Genomic DNA, 12,480 nt, shown 5'->3' with positions numbered 1-12,480 from the left:
GCTTGCTAGACCATCCGCTCTGCTTAGTATTTTACTTTCTATCCTTTTACATAGTGAATACACAAAGCTAGCTACGTATTTACGCAAAGTAGCAATCAATAGTTCCATCCAGTATGGTTCCATGTAATAATGTCCCCTCATAAATATCGGCATGCTAAAAAATTGCTGTTTTTTTGGGGACATTATTACATGGACCATGCGGGGGACACCCCTGCAACCACCAACCCCTTTTTTTTCTTTTAAGCAGTGCGGGGGACACCCCCGTTCCTAAATATATGGTCACCACAACCTTTTACCGGTGACATTATATAAGGTGACCATATATTTAGGGATATTATTACCTGATACCTCCAGTCTGTACATCTACAGACCTACTGCAATACCATAGACTGTAGTTAGTCGCCAGAGCTCGCTTTGCTCTAAGATTATGTTTGTATTATATATTAGCATTGGGGAAGAAAACTGGCCAATCAGGAGGCCAGAAACATAAGCGGAATTTGCACATAGCCACCTGCATTTCATGCTGCCCATCTGCCCAGCCTTTTCCTTATCCTTAGAGGCCGTGCCCCAGGCTGCCTCCACTGGGGGGCCTCACCAAGACATATGCCCCGCCCCAACAGAGTCCCCCAGCCCGTCATCCTGTACATTCAACAGTGCACCTCCTGGCCCACCTCCAGTTACTGGAAATAGTTATTCCCAATTGCCGGCATATGTATAGTTTCTTTTTTAGGGAAGCATGAATTGCACAAAGCCTGTTTCCCTTAAAAACAAATAAAAAAAATATCAGCACCCCAGATAGCGGTGCAGCGCTAGTACTATAACTACTGCTTTCGTAGGTGCGCAGGGCTAGAATGCTGTGTTCGGGCCTGCCTCTCTAGAGTTTTACGGAAGTTTGCAACCCTTCCTTTCCCTGAAAGTGGTATTTAACGCTATATTGAAAACAGTTAATACCAATGATAGGCAAAGGGCCATCTTGTCTACCTGAAGTTGACAATTACCATGCCTGCTGCAACACCATACTATGGGCCTCATCACGAGTTGGGCGGTATCCCACCTGGGATAGCGCCCAACTTTATTTGCATTAGCGCCATCACGGGTTGGACGCTAACTGTAAGTCCCCATTCCAATGGGGAATTTTTGGTGTAATTACTGCGCGGTAATACAACTGGCGGTAATTCTGCCAAAAATTGGCATTTTCTCAGTGTGTTTTCCCCCAGCTCTGAGCTGGGGGTAAATACGCCAGACTAATGATAGGGCCAGCCCTTATATGCGTCGGTAACATCGTTACCGCTGCATTTAAGGACTACCGCCCAACTTGTGATGAGGCCCAATGTACTTAGTTAACAGCTATGACTTTCCTTTAACATCATGAACATTTTGATTTATAAAACTTCTGAATTCGTTCTTACACAGCAAATGATGGAGCAAGCATACACTATACGGGACACTGACCTCAGCAACACAGACTGCACCCAGCTGCACAGAGCCTTGCACTGAAAACTGTTTTCAGAGCCTTTTTTATCGTAGCTATTTATTTATATCCTTTCCTGCAGGAAACCTTTACGTTTCACACACTCCTCTCACTAACACCTGACTTCGAAGGTACCCAGAAATGCCTTATTGATGCTTGTTTTATGTCTTGGGTACAAATAACTTGTGTTGACATTAAAAATATAATACAAAATTGCTAATAAAACAAGTTTATTTGCTAATAAATAACATTTTAATTGGAAATCTCTGCTAATCAATTTTGAAAAGTAGTTTATGCTTTGTCGATGAAAATAAGAAGAAAGCAATCGGTTGGAATTGTAACTAAAAAGTATAATTTCTGGAATGAAGAAAATTGGCTAAAGAGTTTTGTAATGCTTTGTTTGTATGGTAACATAATGTTATATTTATACACATTTCTGTATATGTTTTTACGTAGAACATTATGAATTTTGTTTAAATGTACTGCAAATGATGGAGATGATTGTCCGTAGAAGATTCATAGAACCTATTGAAAGAAAATAGAGATTTTGTAAAGCTGAGGATGTTATTGAAAACACCAGTTAATAGAATGTGGGTGAATAGGAAAAAGAAGAATAGAATACCTTTTTAAAATGTGTGAATTGTCTGATTTAAAAAAAATGTATTTGATAGATTTTGATTCTGTTGTATGACTGGTTGACTGGTTGCTCTTTGTCTTACCCTAGTAAGATTTTTACTCACATTAAAAAAAGATTATAATCCACAATACTAAACTGGATGAAAATGAGGTATTCTTTGGTTGGAAATGGCGATTACATATGTTTGGTAAACATTTTTATGAAAATGTTTAAAACTGAAGTTATATTCTTAAGAAAAAATGGTAACATACTTATTTTGTTTTGTTAGTTAAATGATACATAAGTTGTATAAGGTTTTCTGTAAGCTAGCTAACACCATATTTAAAAAACGTTCTAGTTCATCGTCCTCAGGAGACAAAGGACTTATCAAGACTAGGGTTTGGAACTTTCTGTTGACCACATCTTTGGACATTGTTTTGTAGAGTACGGTGCCCGCCCCTGGAGGGACATAGACGCTTCAGATTAGGTTAACATCTGAATGGTTTTGCCTTCGCCCGAGGAGGTATAGGATACTTGAAGAAAACCCCACTTATTAGTTGTAGTTGTTTCCCAAGTTTCTTTAGGTGTTTCTTTAGGTAGCACCTTGGAGCATCTCATGTGCAAGATCGAATTACCAGTAATGTTCTCAGACCCAAATAACCGGACAGACTCAGAGTATGGCAAACTACTACTTTATTATTAGCTCAATAAAGTAGGGCAATCTGGCGAACAACGAATTGTAGTCCACGCACTCAGTTACGCTTCGATTATACAAAGGCCTTATACCTCAATATGCGTCATATATGACGTCATCCTCTGTGGTAAACTGAAAAACCTACTGAAGGAAGGGATTAGTTAAGGGAACATATATACCTATATATCATATAAGTATCAGTAACGTTACTGGATGCCCCTTATCTGGTAGGCACGCTTTGAACCACCTCTAAATACGTATAATACAGATTATAGCAGAATAACCGCAGCAATTGGCCTGTGCAACATTGTATAGTATGTTGCTACATAGGCGCTTATGATTGGATACCAACCATGGACGTTGCGCTTGTTAGCTACACGTAAGCAAAACTAAACTCTGGTGCAGAAAACATCAGACTACTACGCACTTGTCCAAATTGTCCATCATCTCTCATCGGTCAGGCCCCATGTCAGCGCTTCTTTGTAGTTGACCTTGCAGCCTGTTCTCTGCTCTGGGAATTTCAAGGGAGTGTAGGTACACCATTACCTTCATCTGGGTCTTAATGAATAGCCCTTGTTTTCGACATTTGATTAGCGGGTGAGGAGACCACGATTTTGTCCATTTTAACCATTTATTTAGTGCTATTTAATTCAATTGGGCTGTGTGTCATTACTCCTCTTGGCCTCTGGAGGAGACTTGGTTGCTTTACCTCACATAAGCTTTCTGCATCCTTGATTGTCCAATACTTAGCACTTGCAGATGTTTTCTCCTTTGCTTAATGTAAGAGAAATATGTCATAGTATATGGCTTATCCTCTCGACTCCCTTTGTGCCATGCAATTATTCCTTGATGTGGCATCCTTGATCCCATATTCCTCACACAACGTGTTTTTTTCAGCGTCTCTTGACTCTGGACCCCTGGTCTGTCTCTGAGGTAGATTGATTGGTTCAAGCGTCCATCGTCCATCTTTTTCTTATGGCCGCTTTAGTTAAGTTATATTTTCTTCTGCAGCAAGCTTCTAAATGTCTCATCTACCTTGCGTTTCTGCGTATGTATATTCACTTCATCTCTTCTCACTTATTTCTTTGGTGCACATGATTTCTTCATATTCGATTACATGTTTCTCTTTTTACTTCAGTTACATCTTTATTCTTTGAGTTTTTGCATATCGTTTCAGTGCATCGTTGTCTTTCCTCTATGATGGCCCTCTGCCCTCGTCTGATTTCACTTATAGCTATTCGATGTCCAATGGCGTGTGCAGACCTCCTTCCTCTATTTCAGTGCGAGGGTACATTCGATATGGTTGTGTAAGTGCATAACGTCTCTCATATCTTCGATGCAGCATTGGGATGATACCTAGTGTCACAAATGGGACTCTTCTGCTATTGCAATATGACAGAGGTGAGGAGGCGGGAGTTAGATATGACGTGTATATCTGCTCCTCTACACACTCCCCTGACAATATACTAAAGCAAACCTTCTATTGAAAGCATATTTATCTGTGTTTCAAGTATCATTGCAGAAAAGTGCGAAAAGAGACTTTACTTGTACGTGTATATCGAAGATTTGCAGTGAAATTACTCTTATTACAGTGTGGCGCTCTAGTAGGGGTTTGAAAATAAAATACTATTAGAAGATGTAGAAGAAGATTACAGATGAATTACAAACAATGGTTTCATATAATTACACACAGGTAAAAGTATTCAGTCTGAAGATGGTCAAAAGGAAGGCGTGTTGTGGGTCGCATTTAGACATCATATGTGGCTCCTGTTACAGAGCTGTCCCTGTCACTGCTCAACTTCAAACTTGATAAACAAATTGTAATACTCTTGAGTCTGCCTCTAGATGTTGTTCTATGCGTAGCACCTCTCTTTTAAACAACTGCAAGTTGCTAAAGGCGATTACTGTGATGTAATATTTTTCATAATTGGTGTCACGCGGTATTGGATACAAACCTATAACGTGATTTCAGATTCTTCCTTCTCCGATCTGTGAGGGGTCAAGAATGAGAGGCGAACACAGGGTATTCATGTTTTCAAACCTCAAAATCGGTTGGAAAATGTCTTCCTAGCCCTATTCTAAAAAGGAATTTCCCTACATAGAAAGCAAAACTAAGGATCTCTTTGTCAAGATGTCAGTATATGATAAGCCGTCCTTGTATTGTGAGAAACCTGAAGGTACTCTCACATCTACTCCCCAGGGATCTTCTGTTTAGGTGGCCAGGGAAGGGCCGTGACTTTTTTGAATCCCGACCCTGGGGGTGGACAAGCGAGGGAGGATCACCTGGGCGGAGGGTCCTTGGGGATTGGAGAGAGGGTGCCTGAAGGTGTCATGTCTTCGGTTCGTACCTCCGGCCATGCCCCGTCACCCAGCGCTCACTCTCCTCCACCCGTCTCCCAGAACTCACGCAGGCAACCCGGTGTGGCTCGCGCGCTGGCGAAACAATCGCCATACGCCGTTCAGTCGCGCTTGCGGCCGTTTCTCCATTGGCAGTTGCCATGGAGATTAGGCAGCCGCTCGAACTCTCGTACCGTGTTGGCCCGGTCACGTGACTCGTCCATACGGTCATGTGTCCCGGGTTCACGGTCACGTGGCTCCAGTCATTTGTCACGTGACCAGGAAGTAAACGGTATATAAACCGGACAGTACCGGTACTCCACGCTTCACAGCTGATTTCCTTGGAGACCCTGTCTGGCGAACCTTCTCGTGTGTTACTTACCCGGCTTCTTGAATCCTCGCTCTTGCTTTTTGGACTTCCTTTGGATCACGTTTGGCTGCGGCGACACCGGCTCCTCTGTTCAACACGGCTCTTTGACCTCGGACTGAATCACGGACTCCCTCTGGATCCTGCTCTTGTTCTTCCATTTATTCGGACGGCTCTTCCTGGCTTCAGACCCATCTCTTCTACTCAACGGACTCCTCTTGGATATCCCAGATCACCTCGCTGCAACGTGGGTCACACCTCCCAAGTGGTGGAACATTCTCCAGGTGGAGACTGGCGAACTACAACTGCTCCTATCCGGTCCCTTGCCTGCGTGAGTCCTGGAGTCAGGTTCAACGTCCTCTCCATCAAGTCCCCGGTAAGACCCCGATTGTTCTCTGTTTGAATACTTGTTGTACCCTGCTTGCCTGGATTGTAATCATTGCCTTCCTCCACAGCTGCCTTGGGGTTCCTAGTACTTCGGTTCCGGCTTCGGATCTTCTCCACCTGTGGCCTCAAGGGTTGCACAGGGAGTGATAAGTGGTTCTCCCTGTGCGGCACTTGGGGACGGAGGTCTCCTATATCTTCACGACTCTCAACGCACAACAGAAGGCGACGTGGTATTCCCCCTTCACTAACACTGACCTACCCGACTCTCCATCAGTCTTCATGGGATATTGTCAGTCCTTTCCAGTTTTTCCCTGTAATCTTCCATCAAGTACTGAGATGAGGAAGAGGCAACTAAGAATAATGCACACTTCCTATTGTAAACACCACTCTGGTACAGGGCGAAGAAGAGGGACTTCTATGCACGTAGTAATGAAGGTCAGGCATGTCACACTAAAAGGCTTACACAAGGTCAGGCAATTGAGTCTAACTCTTTTCACCTGCAGGCTGTTAGTAATTATAAAAAGTATAAAAGCCGGAGCCCAAAACCAGAGAGGAGAGGGAGAGAAGAGAATCTGCTATGTTCGGAGTGAGCCAAGGAGCAGTGACGCTGGCAGTAATTACCGGAGACCTGCCAGAGGAGCTTTGCAGGACCGGGCACCCTCAACTGTGAAGGCAGGCAGCAGGCGCTGCCAGGTAGCAGAGGAGAAAAAAAAGCCATCCGCGCCCAAGCAGAAGACACTGGGGACACAGACTGTGGGTGGAGCAGAGCAGAGGTGCAGGGCTGCACCTGGAGACTTGCCCGGAGAACGGACTGAAGGTTTTCCTGTTCAGGGAGAGCCGCTGCAAGGAGCCGCGAAAGCCGGTTAGTGTCAGGATACACTGAGGAGACCGAAGCGCTCCGAAGAAACTTTAAATAAGTAACTGTATTTAAGTAAGCGCTACTCATATTGAATACCAAACTGAGAGAAAACTGCTGATTGAGTAAATCCAAGTGAATGCTACCCATATTGAATACTGAACTGAAAGCAAGTTGTCATTCAAACAAGCACAAGTAAATGCTACCTATACCGAATGGCGAACTGAAAGAAAGCTGTCAAATTGGTAAATTACGATATGCTGAATGATGACTGAAAACTTTAATACATATGTCAACCAGCACTGTCAATTAAGAGCAGTATGGACAGAATTAAAGGTATATGAAGGATTGAAGAGTTGTGGTAAGCATTTTGTGTGAAAAGATCAGAAAAACTACTAATTAGAGCTTCAAATGTGAGAAAGAGTCACCAATCTATTACATCCCAAGAACTGGCATCAAAGAGGGTTACAAACAATACAGTGAAAGCCAGAAGAGTCTACATGGGGTATAACAAATGGGTTCAAATGTATACCTTTGCGCTTATTGACCACCCTTTAGTAATAGAATGATTGGCAAGCAGCATTCACCCTTCCACAAAGCCCACTTAAACTGGGTCCTTGAAACGGTAATAGTGAAGAATTGGGTTTCATAATGGTGACTCTCACACTGCCTCCCTATAAATTCAAAATTAGACTCAAAATTGAATTGAAATGGGGTATTCCAGATATATGATCTCAAATTTTCACTTTATTCCCGGTACGTTTAGGCTGACCGTACGTGGAATAAATTGAAAATTTGAGATCATATATCTGGAATAACCCATTTCAATTCTTTCTTGAGTCTAATTGTGAACTTATAGGGAGGCAGTGCGCGAGTCACCATTATCCAAACCAATTTTCCATGAGTCTACATGGGGCCCAACAGCTTTGGGGAGACTTATGGTTGCGTGACCTGTGATGGGTGGACCATGTGGTCTAACAACTGCACCTAGACCAGTAAACCCTGAACGATGAACAAGCTGTGAAGAACTGTGAAATACTTGGTGAAGTAAATCTGAAGGAGTGTCAGTCAGACCCACTGTTTTCTTTTGAACTATTGAGCAGATGAAACCCAAAGTGAATATTATGTTGAAGTTTTGGGGAAGGGAACCCTGAGAGTCAAACAAGCAAGGACTTTGTCTTGGAGAAGGGAGTCCCAGGACCTCTGTTTGCGGACTATGATACATTTGAACTTGGAAAAGGTAGCTTCAGAACTTTGATCAAACCCTATTGAACTGAATCTTTATTGGAACTGTGCTGGAAACCCAAGAAGAACTCAAGCTGAAAGGAGTTCAGTCTTTACTTTTGAACACTTCTATTTTGTTGAGAAATATTCCCACACCATGTTTTGTTATAGTTGTGAGGACAAGCATAGGTTTCAGTACAGGCAGGTTTTCATTTTGGACTTAAGGACAAAGACTTTCCTTAGGTTTCTTTAGGCAGGGGAAATACCACTGTAGTATATGGTTAGTTAAGCATTACACCATCTTGATCATTAATAGTTTTCTTTAGAATTTCACTTCTGTTGTCTGCATCATCTCTGTTGAAACCATGCATGTCTCACAGTGTCCAAAACATAATATCCTGGCCCAAACATAACAACAAAGGGAGCAAGGAAATGTCTTTGACTTGATGATGGCAAAAGTGTTGAAAATCAAAAGTATATGAATAACTCCCAAAATAAATGTTTCCATGAAAAAGGCCCTTGGATCCAGAGGGTAGTTCCCTTCCCCTGGATTGTTTAAACAAGATGGCAAACGTGTCTCTTTAAATAATAGTTCCTTTGGTCCTTCTCTGGACTCACAAAGTTCTTGTTTAAACAATACATTCTGTAACAGTTTTTCTGTAGACTTTTTGTTACTTTGCCTGGTATACTCCCCTGCTAGGAATCTTTATTAAAATTCAATTGCCTGGTCTACTCGCCTGCCAGGACTTCTTTTATGGATGTTTAGGTCACCTGGTACTCTCCCCTGCCAGGTATCGTTACACGATTTTAGCTGCCTGGTGTACTCGCCTGCCAGGATGTCTTTTATGCGTTTCTCAGTTCTTTGGATAATGGTAGCACTTGCTCAAACTTCTCCCCACACTGGCATCTCCTGCACTTGTATTGGATTGGGATTTGCCTTTGTACTTTGTCTTGTCTGCATTCAAACATTCTTCTTACTTTGTTTTGTTTGGCGGCCTTCTCATTTCTAGGAATCTTTTTGGTGTCCTTTGCATTTGTGAGCCCTGACCTGGGGTTTAACGTCCTCTCCTGCACTGCTCAACAACATAGTGTGGTTGCCATCTTTAAATATCCCGCTTACAAAAACAACTAGCCTGCATGTTGTACTTGGAGTTCCTGTCACTGTGCGCAAACATCTGCATCCTCCTCCTCCTCGTCTCAGTACTTGAGTGATTATGGGAGTTGGAGTCCATAGATGTCATTGGACCTTTAACTCTTAGATGATTTTTCTCAAGTATTTCAAATAAAGGCCCATTAGGAAACAAAGATGTTATGTATGAGTTGTGAGTGTTTGTGGGGGCCTGGCCAGAATGACAATGGTCCATTAAGAACTCTAGTATTAGAGGGTCTGCCTCATGGGGAATGGGGGAATACAGCGTCTTCTCCAATGAAGTTACCACTTCCCCCGAGTAGTTGTTTCTTCCCGTGTGATCCACCCATAGGTTCGGGATTAGGTAGCTGCAGCCGTCCCCTGGCCACATGGGAGGAGGTCACCGCCGGAGAATCCGTGATGACTCCATTGGATTCATCAAAGAGCCCAGAGCTTTATTTTACCATGGTCCGTAGGCATTGCTGCCAACATGCAGGTATCAGGCCCTGGTACGAGGGGCCAATCTCCAGTACACTGTCCACTAGATAACAGGTTTCACAGGGAATGGGTGTATGTTGCTATTTTAAGGTATGGTTCGGGTATTCATGAACAGCATTTCTTTTCATTTGATAAAGGTTTTTGCACCTGCAAATCTGTTTTCTTTTCTTATGTAATTTCTATTTTTCTTTTGCAGCATTTTCATGATGGTCGCAAGATACAGCAACACATTGAGACCTGTTGGAAACAGCTTGAAGCGGTGAGTGCAATCTCTGGAGGCGTGCACCGTGTTTTGGAAATGCATATGGGTGCTGCCCGAATATGGTCAGGAAAAGGAGCAGGCTCACACTTAAAGAAAACTAGCCAAACTCTAGAGATTTTAAAGATTTTCTTTCCCTATGTCTTGCTGCTGGTTTCAGCCATGTTGCAGTGTTGGACAAGCTGGATCTGCACCATAACTAATGCCAATGGGGTCACTTCTGTATTGATAAGCAGGTACTCTATCGGGTCAGGTCTCCTTGCTCACCAGCTAATATTTGGCCATCTTTGTGTGTCCTGGGAGTGAGTCTGGACCACTAAGGTTTTCCTCGTCGATTTGCTTTTGCTCTACATTGTACTTTTTGATTCAGTGAAGGGTTCAATCTTACCATAGTCGGTGCTAGCCCGAGGCCCAGTTCACCTTGGCATGGACTTCTGTGAAGGGCTAACCATTTTTGCATAGTGCCAATGCGGAATGCTCAAAGTGATGAAAGCCAAACTTCTGTCTCTTCTCTGTGCGTGGTGAAAGTGACAGATGGGAGCGACAGTTCTACCCAATTGCAACCACAAAGAGGTTTTAGTTAAGCATTATGTTGCGCTGGGCAGAGTTAAAAAGGAGGTGGCTTTACAATGCTATCCATAGAATATGCACTTTTGATGCTGGAAAAAGACCAAAAAGCATGTGTTTTCTTTTGAAGCTCAGTGTATTGTATGTACACATATGTTGCATCATCCTTTCAAGTTTTAATATGTGATAATGTATTGAAACTGCACATAAAATATTGAAAGTATTGGTAGATATAGGGGAAAGATCAACAGGAATTTGGAAGGATGGAAAGCTACAGTATAGATAACCCCCGTTTCATCCTATAATCATCCTGCTTTCTTTCCAATTCTCATCACCTTCATTTCTTCATCACTGCTCATTTTCATTACCCCCTATTTTCCCTTTCCGCTTTTTATATTTCATCTTCTTTGTTCATTCATTTTCATTTCTTCTGCCCGCACCTTCTCCCCCCCCTTCCTCTCATCTCCTTCCATTCGCACTTTCTTGCACTTGAAGTGATTGCTAAACCCTGGAAAACTTAAATACTTGATTCATTCGGGGTAGGGGCTCCATAGGCTTCTCTTGGCAAGCCTGTTGGTGGGGCAAATGGTTGTGCAATGAAATGCAAGGGCTGAGTAGATGAGCACGGAAAACAAGAATACAGCGTAACATGTTCAAACATGAAATAATAACATTTCCGCACCAGAAGTATATTTTATATTCTTTGTAACCCTATAAATCCTGTTGCAGGTATGGGAATACGTATAGAATGTGTGGGATTCTAATTAGAAATTAGTCACTATGCTACAGGCATAAGGATAGCTCCTCTCAGCAGTTTAACTAGGGCAACAATTATCTTCCCCAGGATTTAATAACTAACGTTATCAGTCTATAGCCTCCTGCTCGCTTCGTCGCACTCTTACCAGCAACTACCATTCCCCCTTGTTCAGGGTAATTGTCAGGCCCCTAGCCTCAAGTCGCCCCCCTGGTCTAATTCCAGTACCTCTCAACAATCCTACCAGAAAGTACTTTTTCTCAGTTGCTTAGGCTTTTTAGTTATCGTTTATCTCCCTAAGTGACCGATGATATGCTCAGAAGCGTGTCTCTTGCTTGCTGTGCCTTAGAGACGCAAGCTACACTCATGATGCCCAACAAGGTTGAAACATGCCTAGGGTTGCTTATGTCTCCGTGCAGAGGAGTTGTGGCCTAGCAGCCTGTGTTGGACTGCCCAAGACCGATTTGCATAGGGCTAGTCCCTTTCTGAAATAGTGCAGATGGGCTAAAAAAACAAATTAATAGTGTGAAAGGTTGCTCAGAACAATGGCAGTGGTTAAGATTAATTCATAACTTCCACTATCAGATTTTTTGGTAAGGGTAGTTGTCAAACCTCTAGCCGCGAGTTGTGCTCCTGAGCTAATATCTATACCTTCAATAACTCTCGACACTCTTACCAGCACGTATTTTCCCCGTCTTGGTTAGGTTAATTAACACGGCTCCAGCTGAAACTCTCACTCCTGGGCTAGCACTAATATCTTGAAAACCTTCCAACACACTCCTACCAGCAAGTATTTGTTCTTCCATGCAAAGAGGTTTGGCCAGGCTATGATATGATCACCCTCCAACTAGAGGTTGCACCCCTTGGTCCGTTGTTCTTCTCATAGTTGCAATAGCCAGAGTCGCTCACTCTGTTGCCCTCCTGAGGCAATCACGCAGCTGCTTCCTAGTATAGTTCCAAGCAATCAATTGCCAAACCCTCTCACAGCCACAGACATAAGTGGTAATAGGGTCTGGGCTGAGAATGATCCTGAAGCACCTCCTTATCCTCGCTCTTGTACCCAACTCATGGGCCTGCTCTTCTTCTTTTGCATACTGGTCATGATTCACAGTCAGTGCCCTTCTGCAGAGCTCTGTGCTCTTTGATATTACCATTGATTCTCACGATTAGCCAATGAGGGTTTTGATTCTTATCCTCGTGTCTGTCTTTTAGCCCTAGAATATGATTAAATATTTCCACTGTTCCCTTCTCCCTTTCCCATTGTTTTCTCTCTGCCACTAACACTGTACTTGATCATACTGTCTCTGTTGGTAATTGGACC

General features: G+C 43.0%; 1 protein-coding gene across 15 annotated transcripts in view; it reads left to right on the top strand.

Annotated features, from left to right (window-relative positions):
- FNBP1 (formin binding protein 1) overlaps window positions 1-12,480 on the top strand; it is a 1,284,153-nt gene that overhangs the window by 549,996 nt on the left and 721,677 nt on the right. For all 15 annotated transcript variants that reach the window (XM_069609253.1, XM_069609251.1, XM_069609250.1 and 12 more), the window contains exon 5: window positions 9,776-9,838. In XM_069609253.1, the coding sequence (XP_069465354.1) occupies window positions 9,776-9,838 (63 nt within the window). The remainder of the gene's footprint in view (window positions 1-9,775; window positions 9,839-12,480) is intronic.

Source organism: Ambystoma mexicanum, chromosome 8, assembly GCF_040938575.1.
Source record: "Ambystoma mexicanum isolate Mex_15411 chromosome 8, UKY_AmexF1_1, whole genome shotgun sequence".
NCBI lineage: Eukaryota > Metazoa > Chordata > Amphibia > Caudata > Ambystomatidae > Ambystoma > Ambystoma mexicanum.
Note: the sequence above shows the minus strand (reverse complement) of the source record. Positions and strands in the feature narration are given on the sequence as shown.